We start from the raw sequence: 17,926 nt of genomic DNA on the forward strand, positions 1-17,926 counted from the left end.
GGTTCGATCCCTGGGCTGGAAATATCCCCTGGTGAAGGAAACGGCAACCCACTCCGGTATTCTTGCCTGGAGAATCTAATAGACAGTGGAGCCTGACGGGCTATAGTCCATGGGGGTTGCAAAGAGTCAGACATGACTGCATTGACTTAGCAAGCACACACTCAAAGGAAAAATGGAATTTGAGCAGCTGAGTGTGGGGAGAGGAGAGAGGAGATAGCAAAGTGTTTCCATGAACATGCACAGAGGGACTCCTGGGGGCTTACGAAAGCTACACCTGACGTGGTGCTGCCTTTGCGCCCACAAGAAGTGCAGAGACATGGGAGGTTTTAGAGCAGGGGAGAGACAGCCTCAGAAAGCCAGGTTAGGGGGACTTCCCTCATGGTCCAATGATTAAGAATCCATCTTCCTATGCAGAGGACATGGGTTTGATCCCTGGTCGGGGAACTAGGATTTCACGTGTTGTGTGGTGCAGCCAAAGAAAGAAAGAAAGACAGCCAGGTTAGGAAGATACGTAGTGATGAGCTGGACAGTATGTGAGAGGCTGGCTCACTCCCACCGCCATAGTCCCTATTTGCATTCCTAATGGGCCCTGCGTGGAGATTGGCTTTCCTCGCTGGCCCAGCTGGCTCTAGCAGATAAGTGGGACTCTGTGCCCAGAGGCAGGGTGCTTGGTCCTGTTGCTCCCATCCCCCTCACCATCCACACACACACACACACACACACACACACACACACACACGGTCCTGTTGCTCCCATCCCCCTCAACACACACACACACACACACACACACACACGGTCCTTCCTGTTTTTCTGCACTAGTTCGGGTGAACCTGGGCATGCTCTGTGGCCACTTGACCTCCGACATCTGCTCCCTCCTCGCGGTGCTCCCTACTGAACCTTAAGACCACCGCAAGAAGGGGCTGAGAACCCCCCTGTCTGGGTTCCATTCCTTCCTCCTCTGCTGGAAATACCAAATCTCTAAACTCAAAGACTCAGAGACTCCTGGCGGGTCCATCATCAGCACTCTTTGACCAGGGACTGTATCGTATTCCTCTTCTCTGGTAGGACTAGCAATGATAGAGGGGTTTTCTGGAAAGAATTTGATGCTTCTCAAGGACTTTTGTAAAAATCTTTCTGAAGCTCTTAACAGCCCTGCAGGTGGGCAGGGCAAACAGCTTCCTTATCATCGCCCATTTTGCAGATGAGAAAACTGAGGCCTGGGGGAGGTTAGAGACTCATGCACAATCTCACAACTGTTTGAGTGTAAAGTTTTATGCTCAACACTCCCCACCCTGCCCTGAGGTCACCTCTCAATGACACCACCCGCCCAACCAGATACAGATAGTCCAAACAGCCAGCAGCCCAAGGCCAGCAGCGTGTCCAGCTGGGGCCCTGAACAGTGGAGGGATCTGTGTAATGTCACACCGCAACCAGTGGCAGAACCAGGTCTCAGGTCCCCTAACTCCCTGCCCAGAAACCTCCCACCACCCCACACTGCCCCATCTTGTCTCCCAACATACTTCCCCTAGATGTATGGGTGTGCCTGACATTGCTGGAATTTACTCCACACACATAATGAGGCCATTTTGAGAAGGTCCGCCTCAGGGGGAACCAGAGAGCTGTCTAGTGTCCCCATCCTGACCCCTGCCAACTCCTCCCGGCTGTGTACGCCAAGCTGCAAACAGATAAACAGAGTCCATCAGCCTGAGCTTCCCTACCCTCTGCCCCCGACACACCTTGCTAGCCTCAAGAATGAGAGGCGGAGTTTGGGGTTTTGAAGCTGTGAAGAAGACTGCATGGGAATTAAGAAGCAGGGGAGAGACGTCCGACCAGTTGCCGCACGGGTCAGCGTTCATAGAAAGAATCCAGACGTCACCACCGTCAGTAACCGACCGGACGAGAGGCTGCTTGTCTACAGCACCGAATGATTTTAACTTTAGCAGTTGAATTATTTGAGCAAACTCCGGGAGATCGTGAAGGATAGCGAAGCCTGGCGTGCTGTGGCCCATGGGGTCGCAAAGAGTCGGGCACGACGGAGTGACTGAACAACAACGACAAGTTGAATTGTAGTGACTCCCGAAGATATCAGTTTAATGTGAGGATAGGAAAGCTTCTCTCCCTCCAAGGCAAGGCTGACCTGGCCTGGAGAACCTTCTGGATCTAAGGCAACCGCTGTCCCACATATCACAGGTTGCCTGATACCAAAGAAGTGGGTCTCGACCTCTGAGCACCGAGCCAGGTCCCCAGCTTCCCAGCCCACGGCCCACTGACAGTCAAGCAACAGAAAAGGAGTCCAGGTGAAGGAAGAACCCAGAAGCAGCCGTAGGATAGGCCCCTGGAGGGAAAGGATGGGGTTGCGCCCTCAAGAAAATTCTAGAAACCCTCTGCCCAGGTGGGTTAGCTATATTCAGCTGCCCAGGAGCCGAGGGGAGACCAAGTGATCTTCCCGAGGCAGTAACACTTCCCAGACCCCTCTGCATCCCAGACTCCCCTGCAGGGGTCCCGGGAGATGGAACTCTTCCCTTTTCCTCCACCCCCTCTCTCCCAGGAACTCTTCCTGCTTCCTGTCCTAGTCTCCCACTGAAAACAGGGAATTCCCTCTCCAGCAACAGGAGACCCAGGGACTGGCCTGGAGTTGGGGCGGCTCCAGGGACAAGACCTGGAGCAGGAGGGGGTGGGAGGCGCTCCCCGGCTGCTGCCCCACTCCGTACCTCCACCCCCCAAAGAATGTAATTAAGCGGCAGGCCTCAGCCAGGAGCCAAGCTTTCTGCCTTCCGTCTATAAATCACCTTCTGAATCATCTCTCAGCTCCTGGAGGAGTAACTTCTCCTCAGGCTGCTCCAGGCGGCCCCAGTGCCGCTCGCCCCCACCCACCCTCACCACCCCGGGAACCTGCCCGCCCCCACCCCTCCCTGGTCCAGCCCAAGGTGGCTCCAGGCCGCAGCTGGAAGTGGCAGAGGCTCAGGAGTCCAGCGAACTGTGGGACGGGAGGAGGAGGGTCAGGGGAGAACGCACTGCCCTCTCTGCTCCCTCTTTCCTGGGCAGGCAAACAGCAGAGCTTAGGTTAGCCTAGCCCGGCTTCCTCAGGCTCCTGGTCTCCAGTACCAAGTTAAAGGGGCAAGTTGGCTCTGAGGATAAGGAGAAAACAGGCTCAGATGGTAAAGAATCTGCCCGCAATGCGGGAGACCCGGGGTTCGATCCCTGGGTTGGGAAGAGCCCCTGGAGAAGGGAATGGCAACCCACTCCAGTATTCTTGCCTGAAGAATTCCAGGGACAGAGGAGCCTGGTGGGCTGCAGTCCATGGGGTCGCAAAGAGTTGGAGACGAATGAGTGACTAAGACACACATACACAGACAGATAGGGTCAACCTGGGAGAATTTCTTGGGAGAGGCAAGTTTAGATCTAGAACTTCAAGGAATCAAAATAGCTTGCAGACAGGGGTAAAACTAACATGTATATAATGCTTCCAGTATGCTAGGCATTATTCAGAGAGCTTTACCTGTATTCACTTATTGAATCTTCACAACAACCCTGTGAGGTAGAAACAGTCACTGTTCTCATTTTACAGATGGGGGAAACTGAGGCTCAGAGAGGTGAACTTGCTGTAGGTTACTCCCTACTACAGGAATGTGAATGCAGGCAGTCGGGCTCCAAGAGGAACGTGAGTGTTCGGGGGAAATGAGGTTTGGAGATGTAAGCAGGTGGACTTGGTGGCTTTGGGAGTTAGGTCAGATGGGGCTGCAGAATGAAAGGGCTGGGCTGCCTAAGGGAGGCTCTGTCTGCACGGGTGGCCCGGAGGGGTGGGGGAGGCAGGCTCCTGGGGGAGTGGCACTGGGGCCACCCGGAGCTCCCTGCTTCACAGACGCGAATCAGGTCCCTGTCATAGCCCTGCAGACTCCAAGAGGCAGAAGAGATCCCTCAGGCTGCCTAAGAAGAAGGAAGCCTAGAGGAAGGCACAGAGAAGGAAATGGACTCATCCTAGGTCACACAGCCTGTCAGTGGTAAACTCCGCCCTCAGACTCAGCCTGTTCACTCAAGCTCTGCCCACTTCCAGACACACAGTAATGTGAATAGGTAGGTGTAGCATCAGGGTGGTACTAAACCTTTGAGGAAGGGGTTAGGCTCACCTGCTTCCCTAATTAGGAATAGGGAGTAGAGAATGTCCCTTCCCTCCCTGGTGGTTTTATAAGGGTTCTGTGGCTCATGGCAGGATGAGTGGAAAAAGCTAGAAGGCCAGATGCCCCTCAACCTCTGGGCTGACCACATTCTGAGACCAGAAAAGTCTTCCTTTTCCCTCATGCTCCCTGGAAGGGTCTGTTAGCTATATCCTCCTCTGAGAAGAGCTGCCTCTCCTGCCCCGACCCCAGGCTCCTTGTCTCCTGCCCAGACCCAGGAGAGATCTATTCAGGTCAGGGGAGAACCTCCAGGTCAGAGCTCCCTTCCCCTACCTCGCATTCATAACATCTCCATCCTACCTCTGCCTGAGCACCACCCATGTTTATTAGCATTAAGTTCTGCAGTGGGCAGGATGGGAGATGCTTGCTTGGCCGAGCCTGTTCTTTGGGGATTTCTACCTACAGCCCTCGCTGCCCACCTCAGTTTCTGAACCAGCAATTGAGCAAGCACCCCGAAGCCAGACAGTGTGAGTGGTGGCAGATTCTAGCTGGGTTTGCCACTGGGAAAGCTGCAGGAAGGGAGGGAGGGAGCATGCCCACTAGAGAACTTGGCACCCCAGGCCAGCTCCTGCCTCTTTTGACCTCCATCCAAAGTTCTTCCCACCAGGCAAGTGTTCCAGATCCTTCCAAGATGAGAGGCCCTCAGATTACCTGGGGTGAGGGTGATGCTCAGGGCCCAGATGCACCTATCACTCACCTCTTGGCCCCACAGATGTTGACAAAATACTCTGAAATTCTGGGAGAACTTTCCCTGGCTGCTACCCCCTCCCCCGTGCCTTCCCCCAATGTGTTAAAAAAGGTTCTTCGGAGAACATAACTCAGCTTCATTCTCCTGTCTGTGCAGTACGGTGCTCAGTCATGGCCGACCCTTTGCAACCCCATGGACTGAAGCCCACCAGTCTCCTCTGTCCATGGAATTTTCCAGGCGAGAATCCTGTGGTGGGTTGCCATTTCCTACTTCAGCATTATAATAATATTTGACCTGGGTTTTGCTCTTGTTGCTGTTTCGATGGTTGTTGGCCTTTTTTCTTTGTTTTTTTCAAGCAAAATGTGGTCCCATCAGAAGACAAACAGATCAACAACCACTTTTGCTCCCCTTGGACAGCAGGCCCCGCCCATAGTGGGGGTGGGGTGGGCAGGAGGGTGGTGAACTCACTTCCAAGAGACCGGATTAATTTCCCACCACCTCCCCCCAGGGTAAGGCCTGCCCTGGAAAGGAGACCACCCGGTTAAAGCCTGGCCATCCGATCTGGTATCTGCCCATCTGTCTGTCTGTGTGTCTGTCTGTGGGATCAACAGCCTCCAGCCAGCTCAGCTCCTCGCCAGCCCCAGCCCCAGCCAGCTGTAATTCCTGCCTGTTACAAGTGTTAACACCTGGCCTGGGGCCTTCCTCCCCCGCAGTCTCCAGGTGCCTCTCTGAGCCCAGCCCACTGACCCCCACAGGGTTTGACTGAACATGTTCACAAGCCTCTGAAAGGCGGGTGGAGGTGGGAGTGGGTGGGGGAGGCAGCAGGACATCTGACAGATGGGGAAACTGAGGTAGGGCTTAGGGCAAATGCTCAAAGGGGGAAATGGCTCCTAGGATGGTGGAGAGAGCTCAGCTGCTCTTAGTTCCCAGATCTCTGCCCTCGACTTCTGCTGAGCAATTTTGCCCAAGCTGGCAAGCAGAGGTAGGCTAGTGATTCCTGTGGGAGGAAATAGAGGCCCAGAGGGTTGTGTCCCACAGAGGTGGCTCCTAAACCCCAGCACAGGCCCCTTCCATCAGGGCCTCCGCCTCTGGAATGCAGCAGGCACTAGGCTGGGCTCTAATAAGACTGTTCATTTTATCCCCCCCACCCCCCGAGGAGAAGAAAGACAAGTTCCTCCACCAGGCGCTAACTGGGACTGACAAGAAGAATTATAGAAATCAGTGCCACTGCTACTGCTTCCTGTCCCAACTCTTCCACTACCTGGCTGCAAGGCCCTGGAACATCTCTTCCGTCCATGTCGCTCGGCCTTCTGGTCTACCTTCTGGAGGCTTGGGCCTGAGCAGTGTGGAACACTGCAGGTGGGGTGCTCTCCTTGATGGGTGGCACAGACAGAAATCCCAGCTGAAGAGTTTCCCTTTAAAGTCCCTCCTAGGGAATGTGTGAGCTGGGTGGGCCGAAGAGGGCAGGCTGTGATGGGCTAGAGAACTGGAATCTGGCTGCCCTGGGGGCAGAGTAGAAACAGGAATCTGAGGCCTGTCTACTCTACTGTCCCTGTCCCAGCCTCGGCCCCCTGCTCTGGCCCTGAGAACATGACACCCTCTGCCCTAGCTCCAAGACCAAAGACAAACAGAATTAGAAGGGAGGGCTGGTGACATAGTCCTCGGGCAGACAGGATGAGCTTGTGCCAAGCAAGGCTCTGCACCTCCCCTTGCCCATGCTGTCCAGCCCCAGATCCCAAGTCCCTGAGCCCCTTTCAGCTTCTTCTTTAAACCCTTGTCTCCTGCTGGACTATCCCTGCAGGACCATGGATGCCCACCAAGCCCCCAAGCTGAGAATGTCATTCATACTTATGGATCATATGACTGCAAACATATCCACAGCCACTTACAGGTCATACGCCTGCAAACCCATCCATAGCCACAGGCCCAACCACGGTCACTGCCACCTGAGGACAGGGTCACAGGCAGACCCCGACACAGCCCTCACACTCATACTCACAATCAGGTCATGGCCATGAGCACAGATATCCATGCACAAAGACATCTGTGGAGCTTTCCCCTTATACGGTCATGAAGGCATGTGCACACATGCGCACACACATGCACACACACACAACACTCACATGCCCAGTCATGAATACAGTCATGCAGTGTCATCAGCAGACACAGGTGCTGACCTCTACACGGGCACAGATACTTCTAGACGTTCTCTGTCGCACACACACACATCACAGAATCAGCCGCTTGCCAACACTTGTATGCAGAGACATAGTACACCCTGGGCTATGGATTCCCCCAGGCACCTTTCACACAAGTTCACATCCACAGTCTCCCATTTGCAGGCATGGATGCTCCTTCACATGGAGGGACGCTAGTGTGCAGATGACACTCCTTAGGGTCATAGACCTAAACACACATACTCACACACACACACACACACACACCTCTCTGCCCAGACAAAGCAACATCTCTGTCCCCCTCCCCAACCCCAATAAGCCATGTGTCCAGCAATTATGTTAGGGCCAATGTCCTGGCTTTCCAGGTTTTTCCAGCATCTTCCTATTGGGTGGTCCCTATCTGAATGATCTTCAATACACCACTACACAGCAGACCCCCACCCCTCCCTACCAGCACTGCCCCCCAAAAGTGCTCTTGTCCAGCTCATAGGAGAGGGGAACCCGGTTCCTGCAGCCTGTCGGTCTCCAAGCCTTCTCTTCCCACCCTCCCCACCCACCCCGAGGTCCCTGGGAAAGCAGAGAATAGCATCCCCTTGGCCAGAGGATGGGAAAAGGGTCGGGAAGGGCCAGTGAGGCAGGACTGGTTTCTGCAGCAGCCTTCCCCCCAACCAGCAAAGCCCCCCAACCTGGAATTCCTGGCTGCCCCTGCCACCCTGGGGACTTCTTTATGTTCAGGAGGCCTCAGGCCAGCCCACCAAGATGGGAAGGAATGGCTGGGCAGAAGAAAGACTTCCCCTTGGGTGTCCGTCCTGGGAGCAACTCTCAGCACCCTCACTATGAAGCCCCTTGGCCATGCCCTGCTCCTACTCCCATCCTGCTCCCCCAAACACTCAGACACAAATTCTGCCACCCCCAAACAGCTGGAGACAGGCTCGGGGTATGACCCCCAGATCTCCTGGCTCTGCTCCTCCTATCCCGGGCTGGGCAGGGGGTGGTTAAGAAGGGAAAAGGGGACATGCAGGTGGCACGCCTCTCTGACTTTCATCCTGGGGCCACAGACCCTCTGCTTACTCACAGATCCCAAATTCTTCCCCCTCACCTTCCACCCCACCCCACCCCCCCACCCCCGGCCGAGGCTCTCCTACATCCAGGAGGGGAAGATTCTTTAATTAAAGTTTTCCGGAATGCAGGGGGCTGGAGACTGAGGAGAGGCGGGGTGTAATTTAGAGAGCTGGTTTCAGTGTCTTTCCCCTCTGGCCTCTGGGACCTGCCGGGTAGCGATGAGGCCGCTTGGAAAACAAGGGGACTCCCTGCAACTGGGGCTCCCAAAGGGCTGTTTATTCCATGGCCAGTTCCCCCATACAGGCACAACCCCCAGCCCAAAACACCGCGCCTGGTTTCCCAGCCTTATTTACTAAAAATGTCTTTTGTATCCGCATTTCTCAGGGACTGAATCCTCCTCTCCCTCTCTCCCTTTCTCTTCGGTCCTTGGTTTTTCCAAAAGGAACGAATTTGACATGGAGAATTGCATTTTTGGTCAAAGAACAAACCCATCCCCTTCCCAAACAACTACATTTTCAAGGAGCCCCGCTTTTGCCAGGATGGACAAGCAAGAAATGAATTAAATCCGAATTCAATGGCATCTCGGATCAGCACATACCATATTCACTTCTGAGGCTCAAGATTAATCTAGAGCAGAGTGGGGAGAATCTGATGAAATCTACCCCCCACCATTACCCTGCCCCGGGGATCCCTGAAGCCACTGGGGTCTAAAATATGAAGGCACAGGGGGGGTTATTGTGGGGAAATCTCTTGATGGAGGCGCCGGAGGAGATGGGGGTGGCAACGAAGGAACAGGATGATTTTGCCCATGAAGACCCCAAAATGGAGAAAAGGAGTGGCTGAGCCCCAGGGACCTCGCTGGATTTCCAGAAACCCAACTGCAAGCAAATGGAGGGTCTTCAGGGGGCCCCCAGATTGGGACGGGTTGAGGGTTAGGATCTAAGAATAAGAGACCTTCTGAGATGGGGAAAGTCCTCAAGCCTCTGCAGCGACTAGCAAGGAAAATGGTGCTTATCAGAGAAGCCAGGAGTTGGATTCTAAAGGCGACACCAGCAGAAAATCCAGGGGGGTGGGGGGCGGTGGGCGAGTGGGGAGCTGGAGGGAGGTAAGAAGAAAGGAGCCCCAGCCCTGCCGCAGCCCACCCCCGGCTGGCGCCCCCCCACCTCCCTGGGGCTCCGCGGAGAAATCGGGCCGCGGGCAGATAAGAGGCGAGTCTTACCACCAAATTGGGTAGCCGGCGAGGACCCTGGTGCCACAGAGCAGGAGGCCGAGGAGCAGCCGGAGCAGGTGGGGCTCCATTAGAAGCGGCGCCGAGGAGGAAGTTTGCCCGCGACCATGAAGAGGGGGAGCGACGCCCCCAATAGTTGGAACAAAGTCCACTTGAGATTGGAAATGACTTTCGGGCTTGTCAGAAGCGCACCTCCACCCGCAGCTGCCCCCCTCCCGAGCCCAGCGCGGAGCAGCCGGGTTTGAGGATGTCAGCGAGCAGCCAATCAGAGCCCGCGGCCTAAGGTAAGAGATGAGTCTGTAGTTCAGCCTGTCAATCACGCGCCCCTCCCGCCCGGCCCACGAGTCTGGCTCGGGGAAGGGCATCGCCCAGCAAACTTGGGCAAAGCCCGCGCCCCGGACCCAGTGGGAACTTGAGGGGGGACACGGCACCTCGGACCCTCCGCTGGCCCGGAACCGCCGCGGCCCCCCGGCAGCCAGGTTTAGGGAGCCGGGGCTGTGACTGGGGTGTTCACGTGGTCCCGGGTTGGCGTGGGTATTGACGGGTGGCTCCTTTTCTCTCCGGAGACCGTGACCTCTTGGGACTTGGGCCCGTGAGGAATCGAGAGTAGAAAGCACAAGGATGTTTCCAGAAGCTTCGCTCGGGCAGGACAGGATCCGAGGGTCTCAGAGGGGGTTGGGAAATGCTACCCCTCCCAGCCTCCCGAGCCCGCGAGCGGGCCGGGCCCCTCGACCCGGCCGCGGGAGGTGGCTTCCACGGTCTTCGAGAGGCGAGCGGAAAGGTCCGCGGAGGCTCGCAGGTCTGGCTGCGGGCGGCGCCGGGGGACCGAGCCGAGTGTCATTTGAGTCTTTTGTCAGGGATCAGATCGGTATCGGGACCTCCTGCTGCCTTTGCATTTCCTGCAACTGACACCAGCGGCCAGTTGCATTTCCTGCGCGCGGAGCCGTGTCACTTTCTCCTCCTTGAGGGGTTCAGGCCTGGCCTCAAGCTCAGGTCAGAAGGACACCCACAGTCCCATTTGAATCTTCTGGATGAACCGTTTACCACGCGTGAAACGCAGTAGCCCCCCAGGGAAGCCGCTGGGGTCCTCAGGGGACCTTGCTGCCAGGAGATGCCCTGCCCTGCCCACCTCTCCTGCCTGAGGCTCTCAGCTCCAACCTGGGGCTTGGTGATAATGCCCCTTTGCCCTGTGTGCACACCAAAGGTATCTAAATACCCCACCCCTGGCCATAAGAAAAAAGTCTTTCCAAGGCCTCCCTGGGTTCTTTCTCTCCTCTCCTTCCCCAGAGTCAAGCAATTAGGTCTGCCCTGAGCAGTGCTGAGATTGAAGCCAGATTTGGGGGCCCTTGGCCCCTATCACCTGGGCGCCTGCCCCCTAACCCTGCTCCCAGGCCACTCAAGGCCCCCACAGGCACTCTGGGTGGGGGCAGGAGCGGGGCTGGAGCATCCCTGGGCCTGGGGCAAAGACAGTGAGGCCAATAAGAGGGGTTGAGGACAGTGACTACCGGAACTGCATCAGGAGGCCGACCCCCAGCGCTGGGAGGCCGAGAATGGCAGAGTCTCCACTGGGTGGGGGCTTGACTGGTGGAAGTCCGTGCCAGGGGGCCAAACATTCCTGGCCTTTGATCTGGGCCACCCATGCCTATAGCTTGAACCCACTGCCCCTGCCCATCCTGAGAGCCCTCAGCGCACAAGGCTGTGATGGGCGCGGGGAGCTTGGAAAACTGGCCCGGGGGCATCAAGGGTCGGGAGAGCCGCCTGGGCTTGTCACGGCTTCTGGCGCGTTCCTAGCCCGGTGCTCGACTGGAGGGCGGGGGGTGAGGGGGGGCGGTGTGCTGGTTGGAGATGAAAGAGAGGAGGGGAGGAAAGGGGAGAATAGGGAAAGGCAGAGTAGTGAAAATAGACAGCGCATCAGTGAGGGCCTGAGAGAGAAAGAGCGGGAGAGAGGAGAGCGAGGGGAGACTAGCAGTGGGAGCCTGCAGAGAAAGAAGGGGAAGAAACGGGAGGGAGAGGCAGAGATGGGGAAGGATGAGAAAGGCAAAGAGAAAGCCCCAACCTGCCCAGGACAGTGGATGGGGGTGGAGACTGAGGATGGGGACCTTAAGAGATGGCTCCATGGCAGGCTGATTCCTGATTCACCTGGAAAGTGGGTTGCGGGGGATCTGCCATTTTCCCTGACCTTGGAACCTCAGGGCCCTGACTCTAGGGGGCAGAGAGCCCTCCGCACACACCCTCCCTAGCCTGCTAAGTTCTACCCGGAGCTCTGCCTTCCCCAACAGGGAGCTCTCCGATGGTTTTTCTGCCTGCTCAAATTCCAATCCTGCCTGATAGTTTGGGAGGCTCCGGAACCCCACAATCATCTTTATTAGAGCTGAAGAGGACTGCCTTTCCCTGGCCAACAAGACACCACTGTGGATGCAGTGTGGCCAGGATGGGGTGTGGGGGGGGGGGTATGAGGGGGAAGAAGGATTAGGTGGCTTCTTTGGGGTCATGTCTGGGTCCCAAGATTCCATAGGTGCCAGCCTGGGAGGTGGGGGCAGGAGATCCCGAAGGCTGTGGGAGGGGTGGGGTGGGGGTTGACTTGCCCAGCCAGTGACCCGAGGTTGAGCAGGCAAGCCTGGCCATTCCCTGAAGGGATACATGCATCCTGATGCCTCCTCCAGGCAGCCCGGGAGCACCGGGAGACCCGGGGCAGGAGCCTGGGGAAGAGAATGAAAGCTGAGACAGGGTCACAAGTGGGCAGTAGGGTGGAATCCCGGACTTGGGCTGGCCTCACAGCCCGAGGAAGGAAGGGTGGAGAGCCCCGGAGAGGCGGTGTGGGAACCTGCCGGTGGCGCAGCACGGGCGCGCTGGAGGATGGAAGCTGTGTGGGGATTTCCCCCCACTTGAAAGCTCCCCAGAAGAGGGGATTCCTGAGCCCTTTCCCTCCCCTGCCAGGTGTCCTTCCTTCAACACAGGCTTAATTTCCTTCCTCCCGCCGGCCCGACGCTGCCGGTGGGGACGCAAGAATGGTCCCTGCCCGGGAGGGGGAGGGCACCCCCGAGCCACTTGTCACAAACGGAAACTCGCTGTCTCTTGGGCACCCGAACCGCACTCGATAGGGAAAGGGTTAAATTCACTCCAAGGCCAGCCGGGGCGGGGCGGGGTGGGCGTGGGGGGGGGCGGTGGAGGCGTCCGTGTTGGACCCCCGAGGCCTCCGCCTGCGTGGTAAGGTGGCCTCTTGAAAGCGGCCTAGGGGCTGAGGGCTAGCACGTGGGAAGCACTCTGGGTTGTGTGAGGACGTCGGGAGTGACTGCCCGTCCCCGTCCCACCCCCACCGCTCTAGCTGCCCAGAGGTTCACTTCGACGTGCGCTCCCCGGGGGCATGCCGTCGGCCGGTGTGTATCCAGCGCCGCTCGACCCGGCTCCCTGCGGAGCCACCGCCGAGACAAAGGACAGGGCGGCCCGGCCCCCGCGCGCCCGCCTGCTGGGGGCTACCCGTCTATCGCGGGGAGGGAGAAGGACAACGTCGATTCAGCCTTCTGCGCTTCACTTGTGCTGGGAACATGCTCGAAGGCCGCTGGGGCCCAGGAGCCGGGAGCCCGGGCCAGCCTGGGGAGGATGAAGGGAGAGAGGGCAAAGCCGCTGAGGGGAGGGGCGGGGCGGGGGGTGGGGGGAGATGCAGCAAGTGCGGATGGCCTGCAACCTCGCGACTCTTGCAGGGAACCGCATGAAGAGAGCGCGTGGGGCCTCTGTCCCAGACGGAGCTCAGGGCTGGCGAGGGGCTTTGAACTTTACCACCAAGAGCTACAGGAGTCTCTCTAAAGAACAGTTTCCAGCGAAGTTCTCCTTGGAGGCCTCTGGAAAGCTTAGACAACCAGAGAGGGCAACCTGGTGGCAGGTGGTTCCTAGCGTGGATGATGGGTGCAGGACTTAATCGAACAAGATTTCTTTCGACTGCCCAGTAAGAGGTACCATCTTGGAAATGCCAGAAGCCTGCACTGGGTAAGCACATAGATGAGTAACAAACGCCTACAGAAGCCAGCCTCTCTGTCGCCCAGCCCCGGCGCGCCCCCTAGCGGCGGTGCTGATAATAAGGCAGGAAGGCTGTGGCCGAGGAAGGTGGCCCCGCCCCGCCCCGCCCCGCGCGCGCACCCGCGGGCTGGAAGCCCGAAGTCTTTGTTGGTGAGCAGCCCGGATCTTTGGGGATCCCGGTTAAGTAGGCATCCTCGCGAGTGAATGCCTTTAATCTACTTCGCAATCCCCGAGCTTAGCTAGGGATCAGATGTGCGTGGCTTTAGGCTCCCCTCTCCTCCCCACCCAGGTGGCTCCCTTGGGAGAGCGGGCCGCGCCCCAAGATGCAGGACGCGGACTGGCCGGTGTGATGCCCCGGGCTTCCACTCCTGGGCACCAACAGGCGGTGGCCCTGTGGCTGCCTCAACCTTATGTCGAGGTGTGGGAGGCCGCAGACAGCCGGGTGATGTCACCGAGTCCTTCCTGGCCTGGGCCACCCACTGGCACCCCTAGATCACAGGTGCCACCTGTGGGACCATAAGAGGTTTTCCTGTCACAGTAGTTCCTCCTATCTTAGTCCTCTCTAGTTCCCCGAGGGCATTTTGGAAAGTGATTTGGGGGTCAAAGTCCTTTAGAAGGGAGGGAGCTACCGAAAATTGGGGCAGGGGGGCACCCCTGGCCAGCTGCTTGTCATCTCTGAGCCTCCTCTCTTCCATCCAGGTGGGTAATACTTTGTATCTCATAGGGAGTTGTCAGCGTTAAATGAGAACCGTGCTGACAGAAGGCCAAACCGCGGATGGTGAATAATAAATATTGGGTTTCTTTCTTCTCCTCTTAGGGGCTAAGGAATCAGGGGCTATCTTGGATTGTTCCTTCTGCTCCTGTGAGCCTCAGCCGAGCAGCTCCTCAGGCGCCCAGGAGCCTCCTCCAGATGGATTTATCCAGGAAAATCTTGTCTGACCTCCCAACCTGAGACCTACCTCACCATCTCCTCTGCAGAGAGACCCCCCCCCCAAACTCTTAGCTGCTCCCCCTCTTGTCCCTCTGGCCCTCTTATTCCACCTTATTTTTCTACACAGCCCTAAACATTGACCTTATATTCCATATATTCCATGTCTAATGTGTCTGTCAAATTGCCCACTTAACGTTGTCTATTCTCTACTTTAAAATTAAATTTGGCTGAAGCCCCAACACCCAGAGCAGGATCCTGGACAGAGCAGGCCCCTTCTATTTATTGCTGATGACTGGCCGGGGGAGCAAGGGAGGAGGCAGAGGCTGAGGCCCCAGATGAGGGGACCATTGTCTGAGATCCTTATGGCCCTCTGGGGTTCCCATCTTGAGTAGATCCTGGCATCGAGAATTCCCCACCCACCCTAGCTACCCCACTCTGTGTTTTGGCCCCTGTCTCCTGCCCAGATGACACCTGTACTGTTCCAGGGGGGCTGAGATCAGGGCTTGGCTGGCTGTCGAGAAGTTGCCACCACACAGGACACTAGAGGCTTGATGGGCCTTGTGCTGCCAGACCCGCTCTCTGCCCCTCTTTCCCTCCCTCACTTTCCCTTTTCTTCCAACCCTTCAGTCTTTTTCCATCCTTCTTGATTCTGCCTTTGCCTTGGAGCCCTGAGCTCCCACCCGGACATGACTGGCCTGCCCGAGCGAGGCCCCAGGCTTGAGCCCCAGGTCAGTTCCTGCCCAGGGAAGTGCTCCTTCTCTGGGCAAGTAGAGTCAGACCTCTGGCTGGCTGGCTGTGGCTGGCGTGGTTTCTCGAGGTCAGGACTGCTGCTCCCAGTTTTCCTCCTACTCCCCGACGGGTGGGACATAACCAGGAAGGGGAGGCCCGGATGCAACCCAAGAGCCATCTCTGCTTTCTCCTGTCTCCAACCTCAGCCAAACTGAGGCCCGCTTTCACCTGGGCTCCAGGGCAGGAAAGCGTTTCTGTTTTTCCCATCTCCCACAAACGTGTATTTCGTGCCTGCTGTGGACAAAGCCTGGGGCTGAGCTCTGGGGCTCAGGGGGTCCCTTCAAGGGGACCCCAGGAGCACAGTAGGTGCTCTGTGTGCACTGGGTCAGGGGGTGACTCCATTCATTCAACACATTTTCATAGAGCATAGATATTCATTGGAAGGACTGATGCTGAAGCTGAAGCTCCAATACTTTGGCCACCTGATGGGAAGAACTGACTCATTGGGAAAGACCCTGATGCTGAGAAAGATTGAGGGCAGGAGGAGAAGGGGATGACAGAGGATGAGATGGTTGGATGGCATCACCAACTCAGTGGACATGAGTTTGAGCAAACTCAGGGAGGTAATGAAGGACAGGGAAGCCTAGCATGCTGCAGTCCATGGAGTTGCAGAGTCAGACTTGACTTAGCAACTAAACGATGAAGGATGAACATTAATGAACAAAAACTGTCCTGGTGTTGACCTTGCCATCTGTGGGGGAGACAGTCATCTGAGAGATGATCAGATAAGTGTTTCCTTTACACCAGGATAGGAGCTGTGACGGTTCTTTTCATCCTGGAGATCTTGAGGGGGAAGACTTTTGTGGGGGCATGTTAAGGAGATAGGATAGAAAAAGCCAGAGATTATTCTTGGAGGTGATATAGAAATCACTGATCAAATCCTGGTTTGTACCCTCCTGAGTTCTGCCAGCTAATTATGCTGCCCACAAACCAGTGCAGCCAGCAGCAGTCATTGCTGGAAACTCACATGGGCCCAAGCATTGGCTCTGGGTCCAGGGAGCCTGGACACATGGATGTGCGCCCAGTGAGCTAGCAACGGGGTAAGAGTTGCCTCACAAGGCATCCAGGAGCAGGTGGCTGTGGCTGGCACAGGTGCAGGTGAGTCCTTGTGCAGACCAGAGGCACCTGTCTGGCCTTGTCCCACGTCTGGCATAGCCCATCTCCTCTGCCCATTTGCCTTGGGTTCCGGGTGAGGCCTGAATGGGGTTTCATATGTCTGGCTGGAGAGACCCTCTGTCTGAGTGGTTGTCTTAGAGCCCAGATCTCATGCCAGCACCCCAACCCCAGTGAATCCCAGTGCTGCCTCTCCCTGTGTGATACTGGACACATTACCTACCCTCTCTGAGCCTGTTTCCTCATCTGCAAAATGGGTGTAATAACACCTGCTTCAAAAAGCTGTTGCTTGTTCACTGGAGTGATTTCTACAGTGTCAGAAATGGCACCTGGAACATGGTGCACCTGTTAAGTGCCCCTTCCATTCCTTTATGATAGTTAGCTGATCTGTCTGGATGGCAGAGTCTTCTGTTTAGGTTGTGGCGTAGCTCACACTGGTGGTGGCCTCTTTCTTCGCCAGTTTGTTCCAGCTCCCCCACCTGACTCAGAGAAATTCTGATTGGTCTAAGCCAGTCATGGAAACCCATTCCCCTTGCTTGGGTTTCATTAAAGGATAGGTATGGGATCCAGTTTAGGCTAGTGAGACAGAAGGGAGTTCTGCTGGAGGGTACAAAACTTTTCTGCCAAAAGCTTTTTTGAAGCTCTTAAAGTGATACTATCCCCATCACTTCATGGCAGATAGATGGGGAAACAATGGAAACAGTGACAGACTTTATTTTGGGGGGATCCAAAATCACTGCAGATGGTGACTGCAGCCATGAAATTAAAAGATGCTCCTTGGAAGAAAAGCTGTGACCAACCCAGACAACATATTAAAAACCAGAGACATTACTTTGCCAACAAAGGTCCATCTAGTCAAAGCTATGGGTTTTCTGGTAGTCATGTATGGATGTGAGAGTTGGACTATAAAGAAAGAATTGATGCTTTTGAACTGTGGTGTTGGAGAAGACTCTTGAGAGTCCCTCGGACTACAAGGAGATTCAGCCAGTCCATCCTAAAGGAAATCAGTCCTGAATATTCATTGGTAGGACTGATGCTGAAGCTGAAGCTCCAATACTTTGGCCACCTGATGTGAAGAACTTGGAACCATTTGAAAAGACCCTGATGCTGGGAAGATTGAAGGTGGGAGGAGAAGGAGACGACAGAGGATGAGATGGTTGGATGGCATCACTGACTCGATGGACATGAGTTTGAGTAAGCTCCTGGAGTTGGTGACAGACAGGGAAGCCTGGCGTGCTGTAGTCCATGGGGTCACAAAGAGTCAGACATGACTGAGTGACTGAACTGAACTGAACTGAAAATGATACTATACACATTGCTTTTCCCCGCTTTTGGACATTATTATATCTGAATGTGATGCCTGGAGCAGCAGCAGCCATTCTGTGCCATGAGGGGAGCTGCCTGAGGATGAGGCTGACTAATAGAGGAAGAATAGAACTAAAATAGAGAAAGAAATTGGGTCTCTGATACCACTGCTAAGATATTAGCTGACCGCAGGGGAGTCCTGCCTCAGAAATTCTTGTTATATGAAATGATACAGTTTCCTTGTTGTTTAGGCTACTTTAGTCTGTTACTTTCAGCCAAAGCCCTCCTAACTGAATTCTGTATTCTCCTGCCTGGGATAGGGCAGTTAGATAAAGTGTTACTGATTGATTTACAAATTGAGTTGCTTTAAAGTTTGGTCACTTTTCTTTTCCTTGGTTTTGGGGGCTTTAGTTTGAGAATGAGGTTACAACTGGAGCCTGGAGC

General features: G+C 55.9%; 1 protein-coding gene across 1 annotated transcript in view; it reads right to left on the minus strand.

Annotated features, from left to right (window-relative positions):
• Positions 1-9,569, minus strand: part of WNT3 (Wnt family member 3) — a 52,215-nt gene extending 42,646 nt beyond the window's left edge. The window contains exon 1 of the mRNA XM_043466002.1: positions 9,322-9,569. Within this exon, the coding sequence (XP_043321937.1) occupies positions 9,322-9,401 (80 nt within the window). The 5' untranslated portion in view covers positions 9,402-9,569. The remainder of the gene's footprint in view (positions 1-9,321) is intronic.
• Positions 9,570-17,926: the final 8,357 nt, after the last annotated feature.

This window comes from Cervus canadensis, chromosome 1 (genome assembly GCF_019320065.1).
Source record: "Cervus canadensis isolate Bull #8, Minnesota chromosome 1, ASM1932006v1, whole genome shotgun sequence".
Classification (NCBI taxonomy): domain Eukaryota; kingdom Metazoa; phylum Chordata; class Mammalia; order Artiodactyla; family Cervidae; genus Cervus; species Cervus canadensis.